This window comes from Maylandia zebra, linkage group LG20 (genome assembly GCF_041146795.1).
Source record: "Maylandia zebra isolate NMK-2024a linkage group LG20, Mzebra_GT3a, whole genome shotgun sequence".
Lineage (NCBI taxonomy): Eukaryota > Metazoa > Chordata > Actinopteri > Cichliformes > Cichlidae > Maylandia > Maylandia zebra.
The window spans coordinates 7836826-7864208 of NC_135186.1; the positions used below are offsets into that span (position 1 = coordinate 7836826).

General features: G+C 39.2%; 1 protein-coding gene across 13 annotated transcripts in view; it reads left to right on the forward strand.

The window, feature by feature from the left end:
* cacna1db (calcium channel, voltage-dependent, L type, alpha 1D subunit, b) overlaps window positions 1-27383 on the forward strand; it is a 90768-nt gene that overhangs the window by 52011 nt on the left and 11374 nt on the right. For 5 of the 13 annotated variants that reach the window (XM_076878032.1, XM_076878035.1, XM_076878037.1 and 2 more), the window contains 32 exons: window positions 60-285; window positions 1231-1438; window positions 1654-1774; window positions 1869-1983; window positions 2096-2156; window positions 2263-2323; window positions 2918-3062; window positions 3200-3329; window positions 5075-5134; window positions 7367-7473; window positions 8030-8117; window positions 8262-8369; window positions 8544-8596; window positions 8682-8828; window positions 8961-9162; window positions 9303-9461; window positions 10632-10742; window positions 11983-12066; window positions 14048-14089; window positions 14841-14969; window positions 15708-15773; window positions 15897-15988; window positions 16077-16236; window positions 16355-16482; window positions 16706-16802; window positions 16988-17090; window positions 17791-17892; window positions 20666-20802; window positions 21361-21477; window positions 21769-22211; window positions 25640-25666; window positions 27365-27383. The exon at window positions 27365-27383 is cut by the window's right edge and continues 122 nt beyond it. In XM_076878032.1, the coding sequence (XP_076734147.1) occupies window positions 60-285; window positions 1231-1438; window positions 1654-1774; window positions 1869-1983; window positions 2096-2156; window positions 2263-2323; window positions 2918-3062; window positions 3200-3329; window positions 5075-5134; window positions 7367-7473; window positions 8030-8117; window positions 8262-8369; window positions 8544-8596; window positions 8682-8828; window positions 8961-9162; window positions 9303-9461; window positions 10632-10742; window positions 11983-12066; window positions 14048-14089; window positions 14841-14969; window positions 15708-15773; window positions 15897-15988; window positions 16077-16236; window positions 16355-16482; window positions 16706-16802; window positions 16988-17090; window positions 17791-17892; window positions 20666-20802; window positions 21361-21477; window positions 21769-22211; window positions 25640-25666; window positions 27365-27383 (3848 nt within the window). Of the gene's footprint in view, window positions 1-59; window positions 286-1230; window positions 1439-1653; window positions 1775-1868; window positions 1984-2095; window positions 2157-2262; window positions 2324-2917; window positions 3063-3199; window positions 3330-5074; window positions 5135-5222; window positions 5283-7366; window positions 7474-8029; window positions 8118-8261; window positions 8370-8543; window positions 8597-8681; window positions 8829-8960; window positions 9163-9302; window positions 9462-10631; window positions 10743-11982; window positions 12067-14047; window positions 14090-14840; window positions 14970-15707; window positions 15774-15896; window positions 15989-16076; window positions 16237-16354; window positions 16483-16705; window positions 16803-16987; window positions 17091-17790; window positions 17893-20665; window positions 20803-21360; window positions 21478-21768; window positions 22212-25639; window positions 25667-27364 lie in introns of all 13 variants that reach the window. The other 8 variants (XM_014407505.4, XM_014407508.3, XM_014407509.3 and 5 more) reach the window with 4 other exon arrangements.

Sequence of the window (27383 nt, forward strand, 5' to 3'; positions counted from 1 at the left end):
TTGTTCCACGCTATCCTAAAACGTGCATTTAGACGTTTTTATCCCGCTTTTTTCTCCAGATGTTGCCAACAAAGTTCTTCTGGCCTTGTTCACCTTGGAGATGCTGGTGAAAATGTACAGCTTGGGATTGCAGGCCTACTTTGTATCCCTGTTTAACCGCTTTGACTGTTTCGTGGTGTGTGGCGGCATCGTAGAGACCATCCTGGTGGAGTTGGCGATCATGTCTCCTTTGGGTATCTCTGTATTGCGCTGCGTACGCCTCCTTCGAATCTTCAAAGTCACACGGTGAGCAATTCCCGCACTAATACTACTACTGACAATGACAATAATATTAATAATACTAATGTTTATATAGCACCTTTATTAACAAGGTTTGTGCTGAACTGAACATAAGTCAAAGAAAAAAATAAAATAAAAGTCAAATTTAAAAAAGTCACACAAAAGATGAGAATTCAAAAGTGCATGAGGTCTATGAAATGTCCCCTAATTACATTTAAAAACATAACATTTAAATATATTATAATATATTCATATATAGGTTCCAGCGCCCCAGCGACCCTGAAAAATATAGGCAGAAGAGAATGGATACATGGATGAATAATAATCTATTTAATACAGGCATCAGACCAGCAAACCTCCACTGGCACAGCCTGTTACAGACATGACCAGTAATCCATCAATGGGAATGTCTGAGATTTCTATTTAACACAGAGCAAAGACAAAACTATTAAATCTTAAAAAAAACAAAACAACAGAAAGTCATGTGATCTCTGGACGTAAGATGTTTAAAACCCCGTCTTTTGATTCAAATATGGGGTTTTAAAATTTGTTTTTATATAATTTTTCATTTGGAGTGCATTGTAGTTTTTTTAAATTCCGTTTTCAGACTTATACACGTGAGCTTAGAGTGCAACTAACGTAAGCAACATTTAATCTCTCACTGACAGAAAAAAAGCCTTTTATTTTGTATAAAATGTATCACTTGTATGAAGCTCAGAAAATAAGGAAGTGCTTTCTCCCCGATTATTGCCAAAAGTGATCTGTTACATGAGAACACGTGAAAGATCTCGCTGTAAATCTTTCACATAAGGCTGATGACACTTATTTCAAACAAACCGAAGGATTCAGGCATCTGTGAGCATATTAACTGACTACAGCATGTCTGATACCAGCTGGCTAAGTTGAGCGTATTGACAAGACATAATCCCTTATTGTTTGTTTCTTCCTCAGTCACTGGGCATCTCTCAGTAACCTGGTGGCCTCTCTCCTCAACTCCATGAAGTCCATCGCATCCCTGTTGCTGCTGCTTTTCCTCTTTATCATTATCTTTTCCCTGCTTGGCATGCAGCTTTTTGGGGGAAAGTTTAACTTTGATGAAACTGTGACTAAAAGAAGCACTTTCGATAACTTCCCCCAGGCCCTTCTCACTGTTTTCCAGGTATCTGTTTGATTTCATTGTTTCATTCAAAATTAAAGCTCGCTGTGAGCTAATTCAATGCTAATCTGTCAAAGAGTCTGTTTGTTGAGGTGCGATTTGCAAGAATCACAACATCCAATCTAAGTGTCTGCAGTAAGACAATAAATACAGTTTAAATTATTGTCTGGGCAAACAGAATAATTTTGGCGTCCTCTGCTCTACATTGTGTTCACCAGATCTTGACAGGAGAAGACTGGAACACAGTAATGTATGATGGCATCATGGCATACGGTGGTCCTGCCTCCTCTGGAATGGTCGTCTGCATTTACTTCATCATCCTCTTCATTTGTGGAAACTGTATCCTACTGCCTGCGAAGTGTGCACACATCCGTGTGAAAAAGTTGTTTTTAATCGGGGTGTTTAGTGTTTTCTCTTTAACTCAAATGATCAGACATCCTGCTAAATGTTTTCTTGGCCATCGCCGTTGACAACCTGGCAGATGCAGAGAGCCTCAACACAGCGCAGAAAGAGGAGGAAGAGGCAAAGAAGAGGAAGAATAGTGCCAGGTGAAGCTGTTTAATATTTTATATTTGAAGGTCTAGTGTTGAAGTCTTTTGTCACAGTCACTTAAAAAAAAAAAAGCGTTGTAAATCAGACCTTTTCATCTGTGCCCAACAGGGATGCAAGCGCTGATAAGAAGAGATGTGACATAGCAGAAAGCAAAGATGGCGAGACCAAGGTAAAAAAAAATCAGGATTTACATTATATTATCAAACTGCAGACATGCATATGTTAAATGGCAGCACTGAGTTTATTAAAATCTCTCTTAAACCTGAATGATGAAGGTGCCGCTGGAGGGCTTGCAAGAGGAAAACAAAGAGTTGTATCCTTCCAGTGAGTCTCCAGGTAAACTGACTTGTTTTAACTGAGCAATACACATACAGTATACACACACACACACACACACACACACACACACACACACACACACATATACATATATATATATATATATATATATATATATATATATATATATATATACATACATACATACATACATCGTACACACATACACACACAGACACTGTGAGCACTTTGAAGTCAAACACAACACAGCAGTTAGTGGAAGGGTGATTTGTTGATCAAATCAATTAAATAAACACTGTATTTTTGTACATATATTATTGTGCAGTAGATATATTACATGTTGAATGCCGGATTTTGAATCTTCAGTTCATAAGTGTATCTTCTGTATGCTGGGATTTACAGTTAAAAATAATCTTGTATGTGAATTTTAAGTGATCTTTTAACTGAAATTCTTCATAAGGCATGGCAATAAATTGTATATTCAATGAAAAAATAGCAAAATGCGTAAAAATTAAAAGAAACATTTAAAAATTTGACTAAAACAAAACTTTGGCACCCATGTAAATTTGACATGCTTTGAGGATTTTCATGCTAGGATCATATCAGAAGGACTGTTTTAATATTTTCCAGTGTGTGATGATGGTACCGACAATGACGAGCTCCCAGAAGTCCCATCTGGGCCTCGGCCTCAGCGACTTTCTGAACTCACCATCAAAGAAAAGATTCCACCCATCCCCGAAGGCAGCGCCTTCTTCATTTTCAGCAGCACAAATCCGTGAGCCTCGTATATCAGACATATCAACACATAGGAGCATTAACCAGTCTAACTGCTCAGTGTGACAGATGTATTTGTAGACACTAAAAGAGTTCAAGCAGTCCCTCTCTTTACTGCTTTCTACTCTCTTTTTGTAGGTTTCGTGTATTCTGCCATAAGCTGATCAACCATCAGATCTTCACCAACCTCATCCTGGTCTTCATCATGCTCAGCTCTGTCTCACTGGCTGCCGAAGACCCCATCCGCAACTTCTCTGCTCGCAATATCGTATGTAAACAACCAATGAGTCTGGAAACTGTTTCACTTTTTTACACGTCACAGTCGGAGTTCAGCTGTAATTTTGTAAATTATGTATTACCACATTTCATTTACTACGTTCCATTTTAATCTCCTGGTGTTGAAAATGTGCATTAAACACCCATCATTAAAGTTATAAGTAAAACGCATATTTTAACAAATCTAAAATTTTCCTTAAAAAATAACAAGTGACATATGAAATGACTGATTTGGCAATAACAGATTTTACAACTACTGCTATTTATTATTATGTTATTATGTTATTTAACCTTGTCTGTTTCTCACACAATTCATAAGATATTCTTAAAAGATAATTCAAAATGTCTTAAATTTGAGGAATTTTTGGCTCTGAAATTAAATGCAGTTGGGTAAAAAATAAAGTTTTTAGAGGACTCTTGTTTACCTGAAAAACTAAGTACAGCCTTACTGCTTACATAGGAATTAAGAGGGTAAGTAGCAGCAAGATGCTGCTAATCAAATGCACTTGATTAACTGTACATTAGCAAGTGTGAGCGCCTCTATAAAAGCAGAAGTTTTCTGGTCTGAAGCAATCAAATGTGTCTAAGCACAATCCCATAGTCTTGCCAGGGGTGAACGTTTCAGCAGATTCTCCCTAAATTCAAACTGAGCATGCTCAGAGAAACTACACAAAATCTCTACAGGCCTCAGGTAGCATGTTAAATGTTAAAGTTCATGACAGCACAATTAGAAAAAGACTGAACAGGTACGGCTTATTTGGAAAGGTTACCAGGAGAAAACTTTTCTGAAAAGAACCTGGCAACACAGCTTTGGTTTGCAAAGCTCCATCTGAACAAACCACAAGATTTCTGGAACACTCTATTCTAGAGTCAAATGTGACATATGTCAGCTAAAGCTTTGTCGAGACTGGGTCATGCAGCAGGACAGCGATCCAAGCACAGCAGCAGATCTGTAACAGAATGCCTGCAAAAGAAGCGAATCAAAGTGCCGTGATGACCCAAAGTCCAGGCCTCATTTTAATTTAAATGTTGTGCCGGGACCTTAAGACAGCTGTGCATAAAACCTCAAGAAACTGGAGCAGTGATGTAGTGATGTAGAGCAGAACAAAATTATTCCTCATGGTGATGTGACAGACTGATAATCCAGTCATACAGGAAGCAGTTACTTCAAGTTATTGCAGTAAAGGTGGTTCAACAAGTTACTGAATGAAAGTGTGTACTTAGTTTTTCAGAGGTCTGCATGGAGTCCCATCAAAAATTTATTTTCCACATGATTGTATCATCGTGTTAAACTGCCCACGAGCTGTGATTACATACATTTTCAGTGCAGACTTTAGAAGCAGATAGTTCAGCAGGCTTCCCTTTGTGTCTGCAGCTACAGCATGTCACTGTAAGGAGTTTTAAATAGTCTGTTTGTGTTCACTCTGTACCAGTGCTGATTGCACTGGCACAACATGGCTTCTTCCAACACTAAAAAGAGACAATGGCCCAGCTTTGTTTGCATTCAGAATTTCAGAGAAGGAACATCACCGTTTCTTAACAAACAAGAATTTATTTGAGACTACGCACTAACGAGTGATTGGTCAGTTAAAGTATAACCTACTTAGTGCTTGGCTACACTAGTATCTGTTTCATCTGTGTTTAAACTTTGCAGTATTTACAGCTAAAAGTATTTAATAAATCTCTCACTGTGCTGTTGTCTTGGAATGACTTGAACTTGTGCATTGCCTTTTTCAGATACTTGGTTATTTTGACTATGCTTTCACCGCAATCTTTACTGTTGAGATCCTGTTGAAGGTAAATGTCCTTTGCGTGCTGTGTTGTGCTGTGCTGAGTAGAGCTGTAGTAACCCTGCGCGCTTATGTCACTCTGATTGCTTCCTCAGATCCTAGGCTATGCAGACTATGTCTTCACTAGTATGTTTACATTTGAGATCTTTATTAAGGTAAACAATTCAAACCGTTGCGTTTGCTCAGCAACAACCCACCACTTCCAAGCTTGCTGCACACATTCTTCCTCTCGTCATTTTTGTCTCTAAAGTCTGGTCAGAATGGCCGCCTGCTTGTCTTGTTCTCACAGCGCCGACATGTCAACGTGGAGCTCGTGCCTTTTCGTCAGAAATTTTTTTTGTCTGTCAGTCACTTTTCCATCACGGCCTACTTCCCCCTTTTAACCCTCGACAAGTTCATGGACCTTTGGCTCTCCAGAATACGACCGCTTGTATGGCTTTTCCCTAAAATTATGTTTTTACCATTTTTTTCTTTGATGACAAAAATGTATACTTTATTCATAGTTTTACAAAGGGATTGTTTTTAAAAGCACATCAGCAGATTAAAAAAAGCAGTAAACATTAGAGTCCCGTGTTTTAAACAATTCATATCGTTTTATGTTTAATTACAATAACTAACAAAAATCCACCCAACGGGCAGTTTTTGCCAAGCCTGCAGCACTTTTCGCTTTGCTCACTTATGGGACAGACCTTATGTTATTTTATTTTGTTTTTCTGAATATCTTCGTTATACCACTGTACATAGTGAAATGACAAAAACTTGGTTAATTATTAAAACTTAACAGCAGAATGATGTATGTATGCATGTAACTAATACATATAACTATACATGTAATACATGTAAGTAATACATATACATATATATATATATGTATATGTGTATGTATGTATGTATTTATGTATTCTTCTTTTCCTTCTTCTCCTTTGCAAGCTACATAGAAACCCTGTCAGTTTTAAAGCTAACCTGTACATGTTTAACCTGAAAATGTAAACGTGACATGATTATTGATTTTTTTGGTCAATAATCTCAGTTTCAATTCACATCATAGGTGTGGATATAAATTTGCCCCATGATCACTAAACCTCAAACTCCTGCCTCCATAGTACTTCCTTTATATTTTAAATGAATATGTATATCTACATAATGCAACACCCTAAAAACATTTTCAATTTTAAATAGAGCTTTACATCAAAATTAGCACTCTGCAATCAGAGTGGTAAGGGTTGCACGATTCTGATTGTCGTTAAAAATGTCCTCGCTTTTACTGGAGTGAATTGCTGTTTGTTCAGGTATATGTCTGTGATATTTAAGGACCTAATTTCAGAACTCTTCATTCAGTATTTAGAGGTGACTCAAACAAAACTCTGTCACATATACAGATACGCAGACCATTAAGTTACTTACATGGGACGTACTGAGAATGTAATATAATAGATTGAAATTAACATGATATATACAAAGATTTTAAATAACTAAACATCTATGAACATCTATAGTAATAGATGTTCATAGATGTTAAGGAGGAGGTGGGGTATGTGCATTCATATACTACAATCATTATAGTAGGATGTTTGTTAAGTCTGCTATATTTCGGACGGTAGATGAACTCCAACTAACACCAAGCTTTAAAATCACACTGTCTGATTGGACACTGTGAACACAGATAAGAAGCATTTTTTGGAAAACTGTTCTTCCAAATAAAAAGCTTGAAGAAATCCACAAATATCCTAAACAGTTTTATTATTTTTACATTCACAAATCAGTCTCTAACCTTTCCCCATTACTTGCTGCATGTCTGCACCAGAAAATCTCATTTAAGCTTAAGCTTGAAAGTCCTTGTTTATGGTTCACTTTGTGGCTTAATCTGTACAGGAAATGAATGTAGTTTTAAAATGTTCCCCATGTCGTGTTAACATTTTGCAATGTCTGTACCTAATGTATCTATATGTACTGTATATACCATCAATGTGTGTGTGCACGCGGTACTGCACATAAATGCATCCCTGATGTTTCTCATTTCAAATATGTTTTAAATATTGATTGAAACTTTTTCCTGTTAATTTAACTTACCAAGCTTGAGTGCTTTTGTTAATCCTTAGAATATAACAGAATATAACAGTTAGAATATAACAGATCATCTATAGCAAACAGTTATTATGCATTTTGAGTCATATTGCTGCCTTGATTGAACCTCCTCCTTGATTGATGGCTAATCAACATGGTTCTCTCCTTTGTCCAGATGACAGCATTTGGAGCATTCCTTCATAAAGGGGCGTTCTGTAGAAACTACTTTAACCTATTAGACCTGCTGGTCGTTGGTGTGTCTCTGGTGTCTTTTGGCATTCAGTAAGTGTGATTGTCATCAAAAATTGAGCAACTATGTTCAGATGATAAGTTAAAAACTACCGTTTTCACACATGTACTACATTTCCCTGAACCTTTCTAGACATTACCCAGCACAGCCATATGTGAAAATGGAAATGTGTGACTCAGTCAGAATGGACATTAAATGGTCTTTATCCTGCCATCACCCTAGTAGAAAGTCAGTGTAATATCCAATGTGAGAAAAGTGCGCGTAACTCACCAGTGAATTTATAGAATAAGTAGACTTCATGCCTCTTTTGTGTTTCAGCCGCACTCATGAATCCCTAAACATTACTTAAACTAAATCAGTAGTAGCTACTTAGGGTAATGGCCTAATTCAACTGAAAATTCTGAAGAAGTCATAAGTAAAAACAACTGAATTAACATGTTACATCTTGATTGTCTAAACCCTGTCTGTACTCTGTCACAGTTAAGTGGCTCAGCAGCTAAAACTTCAGTATACTAATACCTCTGTGGGGACATACCCATTAAAAATTACAACCCTTTTTTCCCTGATCTGTTTTTCTGTCTCCTATAGGTCGTCCGCCATCTCAGTGGTGAAAATTCTTCGTGTTTTGCGAGTTCTTCGTCCTCTCAGGGCCATCAACAGAGCTAAGGGACTCAAGGTGAGAGTGACAATATCTCTCTCTGTCTATGTGCATGGGTTTAGTTGTCTGTCTGAATTTGCACCCATGTTTGTGCAAACACACGCTTTTGTTGGTGACACAAACTGTGTATTTCTAATAGCACTGTAACTGTATGCTTTGCAGCACGTGGTCCAGTGTGTATTTGTGGCCATCAGGACCATTGGCAACATCATGATCGTCACCACTCTGCTGCAGTTCATGTTCGCTTGTATCGGAGTGCAACTTTTTAAGGTACAGCAATGAGCTATAATGGGAAACAGGCGCACACTGATTGTAAAATCTCACGTCTCTTCTGCACTTCACTAAATTAAACAATGCTTCTACCATAAAATAATAAAAAGCTATACAAAGTTTGGGATTCTTGCACAACACTGCAGCTGACATGATCTGCTTTCTTTTTTAAAGGGTAAATTTTATCGATGCACAGATGATGCCAAGTCCAGCCCAGATGAGTGCAAGTGAGACCTTTGATTTCTTACTGGTTTTGCTTGCATTTTCAGTCTGCACACAGCATATGTAGTTAATATTATCTTTAAATCCCAGGGGTACATATATTCTCTACAACAATGGTGACACTGCGCTGCCCATGGTGAAGGAGAGGATCTGGTATAACAGTGAATTCAATTTTGACAACGTCCTCATGGCCATGATGGCTCTTTTTACCGTTTCCACCTTTGAAGGATGGCCCACGTAAGTACTGTTTTATGTGCAAGATGGAATTTAATGTTTGATATTTATTTTGCTTCTTCCAAACTAAATCCTGTATTGCCACTGGATAGTAACTGATTATCTTGACTTTCTGTCTCCGTTTTGTCCCTACAGTCTGCTGTACAAGGCCATCGACTCCAACAGGGAGAACATGGGCCCTATCTACAACTACCGCATCGAGATCTCCATCTTCTTCATCATCTACATCATCATCATTGCCTTCTTCATGATGAACATCTTTGTTGGTTTTGTTATTGTTACGTTCCAGGAGCAAGGGGAAAAGGAGTACAAGAACTGTGAGCTGGACAAAAATCAGGTAGGAAAGTCTGTTTATGATTATTTCAAAAGCATGAAGAAATAATGCAACATTATAGCCAAATAATATCTTAATAATTAATTACTTGGTTATGAGTCTCTGCTTCTTTTTGCCTCAACAAACCATCAACACCATGGCAGCGTCAGTGTGTCGAGTACGCTCTTAAAGCTCGCCCTCTTCGGCGCTACATTCCCAAAAACCCCTACCAGTACAAGTTCTGGTATGTGGTGAACTCCACCGGCTTTGAGTACGTCATGTTTGTCCTAATCATCCTCAACACCTTATGCCTGGCCATTCAGGTAAGAACTATTCATTCTGTCTTTAAGGTAAAGTTGAACTGGGTTTACAATCACTACATAGACTTTGTTGCCAAACGTACTGACTCACTCATTCAAGTCAATGATCATCCAATCACGTCCATGGTCACAGGTGTATAAAACACACCTGGGCATGCAGACTGCTTCTACAAACATTTGTGAAAGAATGGGTCACTTGCGGAAGATCTGTAAAAACCGTGCAAGTCCAGCCATGAAGTTTCCTCACTACTAAATATTCCAGAATCAGCTGTTAGTGGTATTATAGTGTGTGGAGGTCATCAACATTCTATACGATCAATCATTACAGACCTCCAAACTTCATGTGGCCTTCAGATTAGTTCAAGAACAGTGTGAAAAGAGCTTCATGGAATGAGTATCCATGCCTGAGCATCTGCATCCAAGCCCAATATCACCAAGCACAAAGAAAAGTCTCAGATGCAGTGGTGTAAAGCACCAGAGCAGTGGAGATGTACTCTGGTGTGATGAATCTCACTTCTCCATCTGCAAGTCTGATGAACAAGTCTGGGTTTGACGGTTATCTGGAGAAGTACCCTTCTCCTGAAGGGTACTGGGTACAGTTTGGCAATGGCCCCTTGTTGTTCCAACATTACTTCACTCCGGTGCGCAAAGCAAGATCCATAACGACATGGTGCGCAAGTCTGGTGTAAAAGAACTTGACTGGCCTGCACAGAGTCCTGATCTCAACCCGATAGAAAACCTCTGGGATGAATTAGAGCGGCGACTGTGAGCCAGGCCTTCTCATCCAACATCAGTGTCTGACCTCACAAATGTGCTTCTGGAAGAATGTTCAAAAATTGCCATAAATAAATACAGAAGATTTGAAGCTAGTGTAGGTGAATATGGACAGTGGACATCATATTAAACCGTTTGGATTAAGAATGGGATATCACTCAAGTTCATATGTATGTGAAGGCAAACGAGCGAATACTTTTGGCAATATAGTGTAGCAAATAAATATTTAATTTATCAGTTTGTCAAATATTGCTGTGCCTAGAAATGTTAGTGGTTGAACTGATCTGATCTGTACATAATGAGTCTAAAATGATGATGTACAGTCTTTTGTCATATGCTGAAATACGTATTTGTTTCTTAATATTTGTGTGTTTAGTCTGTGCATATGTCTCTTTTCAGCACCATGGTCAGTCTCATTTATTTAACTATGCCATGGACATCCTGAACATGGTGTTCACTGGGGTTTTCACTGTAGAGATGATCCTCAAGCTGATTGCCTTCAAGCCCAGAGTAAGTCTCTTCTCTCCTCTCTATGATTTATTTTATTTTCTGTCAAAAATTGTCCTTAATGCAAAAACTTAAGTGTTTAAGCAAATTATATGCAGATCTATTCAAAGACCAATAGTACCTTAACTCTTTCCCACATGTAGATGACCACCTCTCTACCCTTAATGATGAGTTTTAAAATTCCAGTATATGCATTTATATGTTATGTTTATATGTTAATATAAATGCAGTTTGAGGACCATTAGATCAGGTTCCAGGTTTTTCCAAGCTGTGTAGGCAGAGATCACCCTCAGTAACTTCTGGAGCACCCCCACTCATTTTGTTCTGGAAGGAGGCCTCAAATATGACAGACACTGCTCAGTTTAGGAAAGCAATACAAGGGTTACCCCTTTTAGGCATTCAAAAGGGAAAGAGTTTTCCTCTAGATGTCCTTTTTATATTTTATCCTCAAAAAGATCAGTGTTTGAGTTTTTACCTGAAGACACTTTTAAGCCAGCCCTCTTTCTTCCTGTTCCTGTTGCCTCCCATCACGGGCTCTTTGCTCGAATCTCATCCTTCCACTGATTTCTTATCGTCACCCTCCTGTACCCCTCACTGTAATCTCTTATACTTTCCTGCATCACCCTCCTCTCCTGCCTCCCCCCTCTCCTCCTGCTGGCTGTGCATGCTGCCATATTCAGGGCTATGTCGGGGACGCCTGGAACGTCTTCGATGCTCTGGTGGTGATTGGCAGTGTAGTCGACATCATACTCAGCCAGGTAGAAAGACGTCAGTATGTAGAACTCTGTCATTCCCTCTTCCTGCTCTCCAACTGCTACTGCCACTCTCCTTTTTTCCATCCTTCACATCTTTTCTCCTTCCTTACCTTCCTGTCTTAAATTAGTGTTGAATAGTGTCTGCACTTGAAATGATCTTTTAAATCTTTGTCGGGCTCAATGGTTGATAAGCACCACAGGCCAAATATCTGCTAAATAACCTGAAAATCTGCTGTTAGCTTTCGGGGGCAATAAGTGCCAACAAACAGCATGTATTCCTTTAAGCCAGCAATAATAAAAGTTGGCACTCTCACAAGCTCAGACAGGAAAACCTTTTCAGCCTCGCTCTGTTATATCAAAGCACAACTTTTTGATGCTCTTTTCTTTCTGTCTTTCACACTTCTTTTTATACTACTTCTTCCTTTTCTTCCTGGCTTTGTTGTCTCTCTTTCTTCTTTTCTGTGTGTCTTTGTTGCCTGTGCTTGCAGAACTATTTTGCTGATGCATGGAACACGTTTGATGCCTTAATTGTTGTGGGTAGCGTGGTTGACATTGCCATCACTGAGATCAATGTAAGTAATCATTTATCGCACATGTCTTGCTGTGTCTTCCGCTGCAGGAGTGCCTTGCTGTAGCATCAGTGTTACAAATCAAGGGCGCAGCTGTCTTTTTTTCAGGCATTAGGAATTATTTTTTGCAGTTTCATAACAGGAAAAGCTGCTGCTTTAAAAAAACATGTAATCGACTCAAGCTTTTTAACCCTTACATACTGTTCAGGTCAGATTTAATCTGTTTTTAGGTCATCTGAAGACTGATGACTTTTCCAAAAGTAACCAAAAATAAACAAAAATGAAAATATGTTAAAACTTTATACTGTTGTACAGTACAAACTAATGCTGTTCTGGGTCAAATTTGACCTGTATCTATTCAAATGAACTTTAGAGCCACCGGTGTGGATCATTTAAGGAAAACTGGCATTTTAGGGAATCTTGAAACTGTAAAGCCTGTGTCTTTATGTATTTTTTATGAGACAGTAATGAAAGAGTTCAAGGAAGGGACTGACCTATCAGGAGAATTGTGTTCCCACCACATTTGTCCAGGTTGCTGCAGAGACCTGCTGGTCTTTTAAAATAGTTAAACAGTGTAGGAATGATCATATATGGCGCACTTAAGGAGCAGAGGTCATAAGCGCCTGGAATGTGATAGAATAAACACAAAATAAACAAATTAGAATCCATCTACTCAGAGCTAACTGAGCTTAACCCTTGTGTGGTGTTCGTATTTTTGTTACTCAGCCAGTGTTCATGGGTCTGGTGGACCCGCTAGAGTTTTGGCTTTCCAAATTAACACTATCAAACAATTTTATGTTAAATTACTCAACAGATGTTTACTTCATCCCAATTACAAGACATATGAACAGCAAACATGGTTAATTTTTTCCCTTTACCTTTGTTAGATCACATTTATGAATTAATGTGCTTCTCGTTTTTCTTTTATATAAAATGTTATAAATAAATCAGTTATAATCAAGTGGAGTGAGTGGAAAGACACAACACATTTACACGTGAAAAAATAATTAATTGTTTAATTTTTCTTTTGAAAAAAACTGAACACGGGTCTCACAGACCCGAACACCATACAAGGGTTAAACTAACTGAGTGTAGCCGAGATTAAAAGAGCTCAAAAGAGGGCTTTGGGTCTTTTATAAGATTATAAAAGCACTTCAGTTGCCGTTCAGTGAGTGTGGGGAAACACGTGTGCGGTCATGTAAACAGATGAAATATGAACAGTATGTAACGGTTTCACCACTTTATTTAGTGACACACATTTGATAATTATTTAGTCAATCCAGAAAAAGGGAGACATTGGTTTTTGTGTCAGCGTACTGTGGTTTGAATGAAAAGAGTGAAAAAGGATCTTTTATTAAATTGGCATTAAAAAAAAAAGAATTGATAAAATAGCAAGTTATAAATTCTAATTAGATCTACTAAGATCTTGTTTCTTAATTATATACGTACTTAATCTGTGAATGAATTTGTTATACTGCTACTCCAAGGCAACTCTTTGTCCTTTTCTGTGGCTCATGTTAACACTGATTTCACGCTCTTTGCCACCTTTTCCATGTCATGATGTGTCTGTTTGAATTTTTTTGAATGACTGTTTAAAATAAGACACCTCCTGTAATTGAAATATAGAACTTGGTAGTAATAAACAAAATAAATCCTGCGACAGAAAGCTTGCTCTTTAGTAGAGCAACAGGTATTTGCATTCTTTTTTCCATGAATCTTATTTATGGTGTTACTGCTTAGAATATGTGGCGACAGGCTTACACTGCTGATCTTGTTCTTGTTGGTAAGTTTTGATGCTGTGTTGTTTGTGTTGTTTTGGTTTTTTTTTTTAAAATAAAGTTCCATCTGAGAGCTTTTAATGTATTCGGATGTTGAATGAAGCACAGGTCACTGATGATATGTGATGTTTGCAGCAGCACTTACCTGTGAATGGTTTGGTGCTGGTTCGTATGACTCGGATTAACTTTAGGCTTTTGGTTTCAAGTCGGCAGCCATTCCTGTTGTCAAGGTGATAGTGGAGCCAGGGGTAAGAAGCCCCTCCTCTTTTATTTAAGACCCTCACCCTTCTGTGACCATCCAAAAAAAAAGTCAAAAGCATCAGCATCTTTCTGTTATTACACTTTTTGCTCAGTTACTGCTGAAAATCTTTTTTAAATACCAGAACTGATTGAATCACTTGTAAGGGTTTGTGTTGAACTCTCAGTGTCTGTCACAGTCCCGTTTTGAATCCACCTGGTTTGTTGCATTTTGGCACCAGTTTTCAATCTGCTGATTTTTTTGTCCCGTCTTGGTGCATGGCATGACACGCGGGATTAAAACTGGCCTTTTTGTCCTTCATTCTAGTGTAGCTCTGTGTAGCATTAGCAGTCAGGTTATTTAAAATGAACTGCTCTTGACTTAGCTCTTATGTATTTGCAGATAAAGCTCTCTGTAGTTGTCCACAATTACATGCACATTTAAATTTCCCGTATGTGCAAGTCCTCCAGGTCTGTTAATGGCATGGCGTTTAACACACAAGTTGTTCTGCATGCTTGTTTATTGTCGTCACTGTAAACAGTTTCTAAAGTCTAAAGTGGGAGGCTTTTTCACAAGCATTTAAATTTATTTGGTGTTGCTTGGTAACTAATATGTCCCATACATGACTCTCATAAAGAATGCATGTATGACTGACTGCATGAATGAACGAGTGTTGCATATCTTCATTAGTGTGCTGGAAAATGGAAAATGTTCCTTTTATTTCTTTGTCCCATAATAACTCTTGCCCTCACCCGCTTCAGAACACAGAGGACAGCGCTCGCATCTCCATCACCTTCTTCCGCTTGTTCAGGGTGATGCGATTGGTCAAACTGCTGAGCAGGGGTGAGGGAATCAGGACTCTCCTGTGGACCTTCATCAAGTCCTTCCAGGTGAGACTATAGCAGAGAGAAGGGACCCCATGATACAATATTATCACAGTATGTTATTATTGCCATTTTAAACATGCTGAGTTAATGCAGCAACATTTATTTGGATATACTATGATTTATCACCTTTGTTTTCCAACTACAAATCATTTCCCCTAAGGTAAACCAGTATCTGTATTATCTAATGAGATAAAGTTCTCAGTCTGTTCCACTCACTTAACCATTTTTTATTAAGGAGACAGACTGAACTGAAAACATATATTAACCTATTATAATGTATTATCAATATAATAAATATACTCATCTCTTTTGTCCCATCAAGTAAAAAATTCCAAAATAAGTTCATATGTTTGACTTAAATGTATATGATGTTTTTCTTCTTTATTTGTCCAATTCCTTGATCTTTGTCTTACCAAAACACCATAACACTGCACATTCCTTCAGAGTGCTCTCAGTCTTTTGATTTGCAACGTAAACTGTGGTGTATGGTGCTAATTCTCGGAGAAATATATTTTCCACCACAGTAAATAACTAACACTGCTTAGGGTTGTGATGAAAACCAAACCAACCAGAAGTAGAAGTATGTTGAAATGAGCTTGCAGCAGGCGCACTCGAAAAACTGATAGGGGCATGTTTTGTTGCGTAGAATACCAACATAAAATAGAAGCAGTTATGACTTGACACTGCTCAAGTTAAACTGCAGATTTCACAGCGTCCAAGTTCTTTTTTTTCCTCCCTCAGGCTCTTCCCTATGTCGCACTCCTGATAGCCATGCTGTTCTTCATCTACGCTGTAATTGGAATGCAGGTAATTTGTTAGGAAATGGTATCGTTACATGAAACGGTGGGACCTGTTAGACACCCTGCACAATATGTATGTCTTTCTTTGAGAGAATCTAAGCATTAATGGGATATTTCTTCTCTTTTTTAGGTGTTTGGGAAAATAGCAATGGTAGATGGGACACAAATCAACCGCAACAACAACTTTCAAACTTTTCCCCAAGCTGTCTTGATGCTGTTCAGGTCAGTATGTATTTGTACATAATAAATGTATCTTTATTTTTTATGTACGGCTGCAGCTGTGTTGACGTTGTTCCTCGTTCACTGTTAGGTGTGCTACAGGCGAGGCCTGGCAGGAGATCATGCTAGCCTGCATGCCAGGCAAGCTGTGTGATTCAGAGTCAGACTACAACCCTGGGGAGGAGAGGACCTGTGGCAGTGGCTTTGCCATTATCTACTTCATCAGCTTCTACATGCTCTGTGCTTTCCTGGTAAGCTTCAGCCATCTGACTGTGTTCAAAGTGACTAATTTTTACACGCAGACCTGAGTTTTCACTGTCCCGTGCACAGTTTCTGTTACAAAAAATGTTGCATGTTTTTTTCTTTCAGATCATAAACCTGTTTGTTGCTGTCATCATGGATAATTTTGACTATCTGACCCGTGATTGGTCCATTCTCGGGCCGCACCACTTGGACGAGTTTAAAAGGATCTGGTCAGAATACGACCCAGAAGCAAAGTTAGTACTTGGAACCAGTTGTGAAGAGTAGTCTGAAGCATTTTCTCTTGTTATTTATCTCTTAAATGGTACACTATACTAGTGTTAAAAACGACTCCATTAAATATGATAGTGATTTTTTTATAATTGTAAATTCTCTAAAGTGTACATACTTATTAGGACCTGTGGCTGTAGTGGAGACTGCTTGCTTGGTGTGATGCGTTTAATCTGAATGTGCTGTCAGGGGCAGGATAAAGCATCTCGATGTAGTTACTCTACTGAGGAGGATCCAACCCCCGCTGGGCTTTGGGAAACTTTGCCCTCACAGAGTGGCCTGTAAGGTGGGTTTCCACAACTTTCCATACAATAGCAATGAAGATAATGCACTGCACTGCCACTCTTTTACTGTATCACCTAAAATACGTTGCAGCTTTTGTACATTTCACTCATTAAACTTGCAGTTTTCACATTGCTAATTTAACATTAGGCGCCTCAGTGTTAATCTGTGTTTTGGATTCTTTTACAGCGTCTGGTGGCAATGAACATGCCCCTGAACAGTGATGGAACTGTAATGTTTAATGCCACCCTGTTTGCTTTGGTCCGCACTGCTCTCAAGATTAAGACTGAAGGTGAGTGTGCACCTTTAGCCGCTTTTGGATCTGCAGAATTATTGTTTGCTTTCTTATAGATTGGTTTAGCATTTTAGAGCTGTCTGCCATGTTGTGTAGTATGCAGTTAATTGCCTTTTAAGCATTATGACATTTTGACTTTTTAAGTAGGAGGACTAAGAGGTGAGGCTAATGGGATCAGTGACCTGTTGTATGTGCAGCAGCTTAAGATTACAGCCCAGAGAAACCATTGCAGCACAGTGAAGTTAATAGGAGACAGATTTAAATGCACTGGGAATCAAGTCTTACATTGAAATCAGCATTAAATAAGGAAAAAACACATTTCAGTTGAATATTTAATGAATAAAGTAAGTGCGCACTTAAAGCTTCACACAGAAACATACTATTTAACTGAGCAGTTGAAAAGTATGTCACTCTGAGTTGAACCACTTTTATTTTTGTCACCCAAACTCAGTTGTTCCTTCCAGAATTAACACAAGAGGGCGCTATAGATCATATTTAAGTAGTAGTTCCTCCTGCAGTCCACTGCATAACCAACATGGCCCTTTAATTAAAAAAAGGTAACTTAGCACCAAAGTAAAGCATAATCATTAATTACAACTCATGATGGTAAGAAATGTTTTGACGTATGTTGTGACTGTGTGTGAAAAGCAGACTTCGTACTCTTACTTAATTTTAACCTTGGTTGCACTTTTCAAAGGGAACCTGGAGCAAGCCAATGAGGAGCTTAGAGCTGTGATCAAGAAGATCTGGAAGAGGACCAGTATGAAGCTACTGGACCAAGTGGTGCCTCCTGCAGGCGGTCAGTGGTCGTTGTACACAAGTGCACAGGGATAAAACTGCTTTCGTTGCTTTCGTCAAGTGACAGTCTCTCTCATGTGTCTGTTCCATTCTCTTGCTCACATGATAAAAATAATTTTACAGATGGATTCTTATATGTATATATATCTTTTTTTTATATTTCCAAACAATAATAGTGGAAGCCTAAGCATGCTAAGTACGTCTGAAGCCAAAATAATTTTAAAGTCAACAAAAGAATCAAGACGGGTTCCTCGCCTTGTGATGTAGATCAGTAGGTGTAAAGGACAAGGTGAAGTACAGATAAGAATAAGCTTTATGAAACAGAAAACAGGAGGTGAAGAAGAACCCACAGGAAGCCTTTATCATCCTGTTTTTGCCTTTCTGAAACTGCAAGACCAGCTGTTTTACTACAACAAAACTTTTAATTTGTTGTGAAGTTAAGCTTATGTATTTCACAGAAACTCACCTTATTCCTTTCAGTTGAAAAGTGTCACTGTTACCCACAATGATGTGTTTCATATGTTTAACGATAACTCAAACAGCATCTTCTCATAAAGTAGTCAGTTTGTTGGAGAGTCAGTTTTATAATCTAAGTGAGAGGCTTTCACATTGTTGTGCTAGCGTAGCAGCTCCATCTTTTCTATGCTTGTACTGCATGTCTTTGTGTGCATTAGCTCGCTAACCGCTCTCTTTTCTTTTTCGCCAAGCCTCTCTGTTCTACAGCTTCCTTTGTTTTCAGTCACTGGCCTTCCTTTCTTCTCTTTCTGCCGTCCTGAGCTCTTTGGAGCAGTTCTGTTTTAGTCTGGTGGCATGAAGCTACTGATACCTCACTTACTTCATCGGGCTCTGTCCAGAAAGGGAATCCACATGTGGACATAGTTATGATCCCTTTACACCAGGATGCTTTTGTTCTTAAGAAAAACAAAAAGAGTCAGGGATTATTGGTTTTGAGATGTTGCTCACACGTGTAAAATCAGTTCATTCGTTTTCAGCAAACTAATACTTGAATTAAGGCAAGGAGTTCCTTAAAAACGCGAATCGTAAAAATCCCCAAATGCGATTTTTCTGGGGGAAAAAATCTTACTTAATTGTTAATTAAGATTTCATCCTTCCTGTCGAGGAGTTACATGTTTTTGAAAATGAAATTGGTGAGGCTATGTATTTACTAAACTACAAGAAATTAGCAATTTCGAATGATCCAGTCATTCTTTTCTGCTTATCCAATCAGGCTCGTGGGGAGCCTGAAGCCTATCCCAGCTATCCCAGGTAGAGGCAGGGTCACCAGTCTGTCACACAGACATGACCAGACTTACTCAGATCATCAGTTTCTGATTTTAAAATACAGATGAGCATTTTTAAAATACCTTTTTTGGCTCTATATCTTTGGTCCTTTCTGAACAGAGCCCTGTGCAGCTTAACTCTGGCTGTGTTGTGTGTGTAGAGAAACGAGTCTGATACCTAAAGATGGATCATAACCACATAAAGGTCACCGCTCTCTTTGGACCCCTGGAGGGAATATTGGCCACAACATTTGTCACGTTTACTCAGTTCCCCTCCAGTTAAAATGGGTTATGGAGAGGTGGTGACAAACCGAGAGAAAACCACTTGTTTCTTGCACACAGTGATTCAGCTGGCTTTTTTTTGTTATTGTCCAGCATCTCTCCCCGTTCTGCTTCAGCAGCGACTTATCTGAGAGAATTAGAGCCAAGCCCAATAAGCCTCCCTGCATGGCAGATAGTGTGCACTGTCATCGCTTCCCTTCTGGCTAAACTAAGTTTATGTTTTGTGTCTTGATAGAAGATCTGTAGAGCTTACCCTTGCTTCTATAAACCTTTTACTCTGCTGTTTTCTTGCATGCGCTTCTTGCTACAGATCATATCATTGGTCTAACACATAAAACACTTCTGCTTGTCTGTCTCTGAAATCATAGATGCTTAAATTTTAGTTAAGTCTGCAGTCACTGTACAATATGTGCAGGCATAAATGCTTCGGTTTATTTGAATTGATAATAAACATGCGTCTGCGTCCTTATTTTTATTTTTTTTTAGAAATCTGTTATATAAACTTCATTTTTGAAGATTGTGCTTCACTTTTTTGAGCGAGGTTTTTGTGTATTTGTGGTTTTTTGTATGTTGCAGGAGTCTTTCATAACTTCGTGCATTTTAGAAATGAAGCAAGATACAAGCTGCAGGCTTAATTGTTATCAGTCATCAAGATTAATCTTGCTGTACATGATTTTCTGAGAGCAAACGTCTTTTGCAGAGGTAGACAGTCAGATACTCAGCTGTTATTAACAGTTCTGAGTTTATATCTTTATTTCTTTGTTTACTATGAATCTGACAGTACTTAGTAATAGGCCTGAGAAAAGACATATTTTTCATGTGCTCAAAAAATGTGCTCATGCATGCAGCAGTTGTTAACCTCTTGGAGCTTCTTAGGCAGAAAGGTCAGTGTCCTGGTTAAGCATTGAGGATTTATGGCATTTTGGGATTATCGGTCAGTACTCTTTTGGCATTTGGAATAAAGCTAAAATATTTGGTTTCATTTCCAAGATGTTGTCTCTTTTCCCAACATGTTGCAGTAGTGGTGCTTCATGATTGTGATTTTTTTTTAGTTGTGAGGACACATTAAATGTTCTCTGAGCTGGTGACATAGCAGCAGTAGGAGTAACTGGCTGAGTATTTTGAATCTTGAGTGCATGGATATGAGCTGATTTTCGGTGTTGAGGTGTTTTGGTGTTGACCTGGGAGGCTTTGGTGTGTCTGCTCACTCAGATGACGATGTAACAGTGGGGAAGTTCTATGCCACCTTCCTGATACAGGACTACTTCAGAAAGTTCAAGAGGCGCAAGGAGCAAGGTCTTGTGGGAAGGCGCTCATGGGAGAGGCTGAATACCACCTTGGCTCTACAGGTGAGGAAAGTGCAACGTTTCAGTCAGTCAATTCAGTGCACAGTGAGTAATTTATGGAGTCTAAGTGAGCAGTTCATCCAAATTAATTAAGGTGAGCACTATCAAACAGTCAGTTTTGACTCATTTTTGCAATAAAAGCCTTTCTTTGTGCTCATCACATTACGGGCACATGAATAAACAATAATCACTACCTACTACAAGTCACTGAGTCAGGTGTTCTGTGGAACTTTCCAATGAGACCTTTGGCAACATATCATAATCAGGAGTGGGGGAATCATGTGGGAAATCTGGAATAACCAGACCCTGTTTGCACACAGTCTGTTAACAAAAGAAGAGAAAGCATGTCTATTATGATGTGGGTGCAGTGGCTCTTGCCTTTCTTCCCGTCTTTTGCAAACATCAGTCAAATCTGAAAAAACTCTAAAAGATTGATGACAATCTTTAAACAGATGTTTTGTTCATTTGTTCGGGAAGATTTCTTTTCATGCATGAGAACATCGAAATGTTTGTTAACAACAATACTAATGAGGTTTGCTTTGACACACGTCCTTTTTGCAGGCTGGCTTGCGTACACTGCATGACATTGGACCAGAAATCCGTCGTGCCATATCATGTGACCTCCAGGAGGAAGGACTAGTAGATGAAAATGCAGAGGAAGAGGAGGAAATCTACAGAGTAAGATTTCCAGAGAAATTCCCCTGATGTGCACAGGAGTGTGTTAATGCGATTCCTACGAATGTCCTTTGTTGTTTTTGTTCTTAATGCCACTTAACTCTGTGACTGATATGCTTCCAACACATCTCAATAAGTCACTCACTTCATTGCATAGAATTTTCCAGGAAATCTGAGAATGGATATTTTGTTAAACTGTCACTGGTTCTCTCTGGTAGAAAAGAGTATGTTCTGAGTTTAGTTTCATTTATTAAGCAGTCATATTTAGTCTTCATTTCTGGTGTCTCCGTGCAGCGTAATGGCAGCCTTTTTGGGAACCATGTCAACCACATAGGTGGGGATCAGCAAGGCTCTTCTCACCCCACCACCGTCACACAGCGGCCACTACAGATCCTGCCCTTCTCCAGCGCTGCCTCGACCGAGCCCCCGCAAATCGTCAGGAGAGCCAGCAGTAACGATAGAGAAGGAGAGACAGAACTGAACTCTTCACCAATCCTGTGCAATCAACTTCATCACACCACTCATTACCCTCACTGTAATTCCACTTGTGTTCAGTCGCCAATACCTTCCAATGCCAACCTCAACAATGCCAATGTGCCCTCACTTCTCTCCATGACCATTGCGAGGCAGCAGAAGTGTTTAATACGGAGTCGCCCATCCTCCACCAGAAACGCATCATCAACAACTACTTACAGCAAAGGACTGCAAGGCAAGCCTTGGAAGTCGCACTCCACAAGGTTGGTTGAAGGACACATAAGTGCAGTGTTAAAATCCACAGTAGCTATGCACATTTGTTGCATGGTCCTTTTCTTTGTGTAGAATAAAGCACCCGTTTTGAAGTGGGTTTAATAAACACACTGCAATGTGGAGAGAAACATCCCAGCCAAGGATCATCTCTGCCGCCCTCACATCTTATATATACACACACAGACAAAGACCTTCCACAACTCTTACATGCTGGCCCATCTCATGGGGGATGAGGGCTATACCCTCAGGCACATCCATAAAGCCTTGTCACTTACAGAGAGAATCATGACCCTATTTTCTGTCACCTTAAGATTTACATTCCTGATAAGCAGAAGGAGTTCCACTATCTATTTAACATCTCCCATGAACTTACAATGGCCTCACTGTGTGCGCATATATGTGTGATAGAGCATAAGGCCCATTTGTAGTGCACATGCATACAACTAAGTAAAAAAGCGATATGGTTAAAATATTTGTATCTAATACATGAATAAATAAATCTGCCAGTACAACTGTTTACACTTACACTAACAAAGTATGTTAATGACTTTTTCCCCTGACATTTCAGAAGTTTGGTCTGGCAGTGCACTGTATGATATAATGTACAGTGGGGCAAAAAAGTATTTAGTCAGCCACCGATTGTGCAAGTTCCCCCACCTAAAATGATGACAGAGGTCAGTAATTTGCACCAGAGGTACACTTCAACTGTGAGAGACAGAATGTGAAAAAAAAATCCATGAATCCACATGGTAGGATTTGTAAAGAATTTATTTGTAAATCAGGGTGGAAAATAAGTATTTGGTCAATAACAAAAATACAACTCAATACTTTGTAACATAACCTTTGTTGGCAATAACAGAGGTCAAACGTTTACTATAGGTCTTTACCAGGTTTGCACACACAGTAGCTGGTATTTTGGCCCATTCCTCCATGCAGATCTTCTCGAGAGCAGTGATGTTTTGGGGCTGTCGCCGAGCAACACGGACTTTCAACTCCCGCCACAGATTTTCTATGGGGTTGAGGTCTGGAGACTGGCTAGGCCACTCCAGGACTTTCAAATGCTTCTTACGGAGCCACTCCTTTGTTGCCCGGGCGGTGTGTTTTGGATCATTGTCATGTTGGAAGACCCAGCCTCGTTTCATCTTCAAAGTTCTCACTGATGGAAGGAGGTTTTGGCTCAAAATCTCACGATACATGGCCCCATTCATTCTGTCCTTAACACGGATCAGTCGTCCTGTCCCCTTGGCAGAAAAACAGCCCCATAGCATGATGTTTCCACCCCCATGCTTCACAGTAGGTATGGTGTTCTTGGGATGCAACTCAGTATTCTTCTTCCTCCAAACACGACGAGTTGAGTTTATACCAAACAGTTCTACTTTGGTTTCATCTGACCACATGACATTCTCACAATCCTCTGCTGTATCATCCATGTGCTCTCTGGCAAACTTCAGACGGGCCTGGACATGCACTGGCTTCAGCAGCGGAACACGTCTGGCACTGCGGGATTTGATTCCCTGCTGTTGTAGTGTGTTACTGATGGTGACCTTTGTTACTTTGGTCCCAGCTCTCTGCAGGTCATTCACCAGGTCCCCCCGTGTGGTTCTGGGATCTTTGCTCACCGTTCTCATGATCATTTTGACCCCACGGGATGAGATCTTGCGTGGAGCCCCAGATCGAGGGAGATTATCAGTGGTCTTGTATGTCTTCCATTTTCTGATGATTGCTCCCACAGTTGATTTTTTCACACCAAGCTGCTTGCCTATTGTAGATTCACTCTTCCCAGTCTGGTGCAGGTCTACAATACTTTTCCTGGTGTCCTTCGAAAGCTCTTTGGTCTTGGCCATGGCGGAGTTTGGAGTCTGACTGTTTGAGGCTGTGGACAGGTGTCTTTTATACAGATGATGAGTTCAAACAGGTGCCATTCATACAGGTAACGAGTGGGGGACAGAAAAGCTTCTTACAGAAGACGTCACAGGTCTGTGAGAGCCAGAGATTTTCCTTGTTTGAGGTGACCAAATACTTATTTTCCACCCTAATTTACGAATAAATTCTTTACAAATCCTACCATGTGAATTCATGGATTTTTTTTTCACATTCTGTCTCTCACAGTTGAAGTGTACCTCTGGTGCAAATTACTGACCTCTGTCATCATCACTGCATTTCGTTGCACTGTACCTGTGCATGTGCAATGACAATAAAGTTGAATTCTATTCTATCATTTTAAGTGGGGGAACTTGCACAATCGGTGGCTGACTAAATACTTTTTTGCCCCACTGTATATCATTACATTATAGTTCACTGCATTAGAAAGATCTCAGTTTTGTAGTGTTTTATCAGTATGTATTTAACAAATGATCGCTTTTATAGATTCATTCATCTGCATGTTCTACACATATTCTCGGTTACATTGAGTCCTATGAAAAACTAAGTGCACCCCTTTATTCAGTGGCTTGTAGAACCACCTTTAACTGTGCTAACTTGAACGGTCGTTTTCTTTATGTCTTTATCGCTCACATCATTGTGGAGGAATTTTGACCAACTCTTCTTTACTACATTATTTCAGATCATTGACGTTTGCAGGTATTCATTTATGCGCCGCTTTCCAAAGGTCCCATTTAAATTGTCTTGAGGGCTGGGCTCTGCAAACTCTGTAGATTTCCTGCTGTGCCTGGGATCGTTGTCCTGTTGCACGTCCCAATTCGGGTTAAGCATTAGCTGTCAGAAAGACGGCCTCACATTTGACTACTACTACTACTTACTTTGGTATACAGAGGAGTTCATGGTCAACTGAATGACTGTGAAGTGTCTTGGTCCTGTGGCTGCAGAACAAGCACATATCATCATCCTTCCACTAACGTACTGGTATGAGGTGTTTGTGCATTATACTGTAGCCAAACTTCTCTATTTTGGTCTCACATGTCCAAAGGGCATTGTTGCAGAAGTCTTGCATTTTTTCAGAGGAAATTTTGCAAACCTAAACCATGCTGCCATCTTTTTTTGAGAGAGAAAAGGGTTTCCTCTGGCAGCCTTTCTAAACAAGCCAACTTTCTTCAGTCTTCTTCTAATTGTGCTGTCATGAACTTTAAAAAAAACATGCTGAGGCTGTCGGGTCTGACATATTGCACCTGGGTTTGTTGCAGTTCCTAGGAATCCACAGTTTGAATGTTCGGTGGTGTTCATTCTTGGAAAAACCGTGGCATCGTGTGACCTCATTTCTTATCTGTAATTTGTGGATTATTTATAGATCTTGTTTTCTAGCAGGAGCGAAAAACCGACAAGACCATTTAAGCATTTCAGCTTGTATCCTCTTTTCATTTGTCATTGCATGAACCCCCCCTCCCCTCCCCGTCCTGGTTTCCGGTTCCAACAAATCCCTTCTATCTGCCTGATCCATCTCCTCTTCCTGTCCCTGGAGCAGGACACGCTACTATGAGGCCTATATTAGGTATGTACATGATGTTAATGCTCACAGAGCTTCAAAGCATATTGGTTTTGTGTACGATTGTCACAAAACATGTGAAAGCTTCTGACCTTTTAATCCAAAAAATGATAAATGGGCCAGTTTATACAGTATATATGTGGTGACTGGTTGAATTAGCAGTCTATGGGAAAGCAACTCTATGACAATAAGGATTATTACTATTTGTACAAACCCACTTTCAAAGAGTTTTGACATTTTTGCAATGATTTGCAAATTCATATATAAATCTTTTATTCACAGCAGAGCATATTAAATATATCTAGTGTTTAAACTTAGACATTTGACTATTTTGTAAAAAAATATTAGCTTGTTTTAAAGTTGATGGCAGCAACACGTCTAAAAAAGTTAGGACAGGGGGAACAAAAGACTGGAAAAGTTAGTGGTATTAAAAAGAGGATCATAGAGAGGCAACATTTCTCAGAGGTAAAGATGGGAAATATGCAAATAAACTGTAAGTATATGTCACTGTCAGTTGCAGCATAAGATGTGTAACAATTTCAGAATATTCTTCCTCAAATTTGTGAAGATTTTAAATAGATCTTCATCTAAATAAGATCATCAAAAGATTGAAAGAATCTGGAGTGGAACAAGAGTAAAAATCGGTACTGCAGGCTGTTAATCTTCAGGCCCTCAGCCAATACTGCATTAAAAACAACATTGTCTTTAGTGCCATCCATAAATGCAGATTAAAGCTGTAGAGTCTGTGTTTCCACAGGCCCCGCTAGTTTAGAGACTTATTCCTCATGAAGAACAAAACCAAGACAGAACATCTTCAACCGGTCTTTTACTCGCTAACGAGGAAAGGCTTGGTCAGAACCAGCCTCCTCCCAGAACTTCGAGAGGCTCGAGAGGGGGTCAGACAAAGGAATGTCCTTGATCCTATAGTTTGAACTGAGCCTTTACAAATTTAAGAAAAATAATGACAACATTCAACAATCTGACTTAACAAAAGCTCTACCATACAAAGAAGAAGCCATATATGAACATGATCTAAACATGCTGTCATCTCTGGGCCAAAACTCAGTGAAAATGGAAGTCAGACAAACTGAACTGTGAAATTCTTTCTGGAAAACTTGAACACTGGACTAAAGATGGTGTGGACAACTTGTTGTTATCAGTGCTCAAGCTCTACAGCTCTGTGGGTGGCATTAGCACCTGTGGAATTGGCACCTTGCAAATGCACTATTATTGCTGAGAGGTACTACAGTTTTAGAGCAGCATAAGCTCCCATCCAGAACACCTGTTTTTCTGATACAGAAAAACTTCTCCTAAGAGTCAAGTAATTGGACTTTTCAGTTCTCAGATGTTTGTGGACTGCTAATTAAAGTGGAAGGGATGCTACACAGTGGTGAAAATGGCCCTATCCAAATTTTTCTGTGCTTTTTCTGTGCTGTCATCAAATTCAAAATGACCTTTTTGTTTTTGAATTGAAAGTAAATATTGTAACACATTCGATGTGTTTTCTGTGTTCTATTTAATTTTAAAAAGGAGTCAAGTTTTTATGTTTGCAAATCACCAAATTCAGCTTTTACCTATATTCTATACAGCATCCCAACTTTTTTAGAATGCGGATGCAATAATCTGAAGAAAACAGATGATAATGGTTAATCCAATCCAGCGACATCAGTATGATTTACTGTGTCTTTGCTGTTTGGATGCCAGGTCAGAGAGCAGCGGAGCA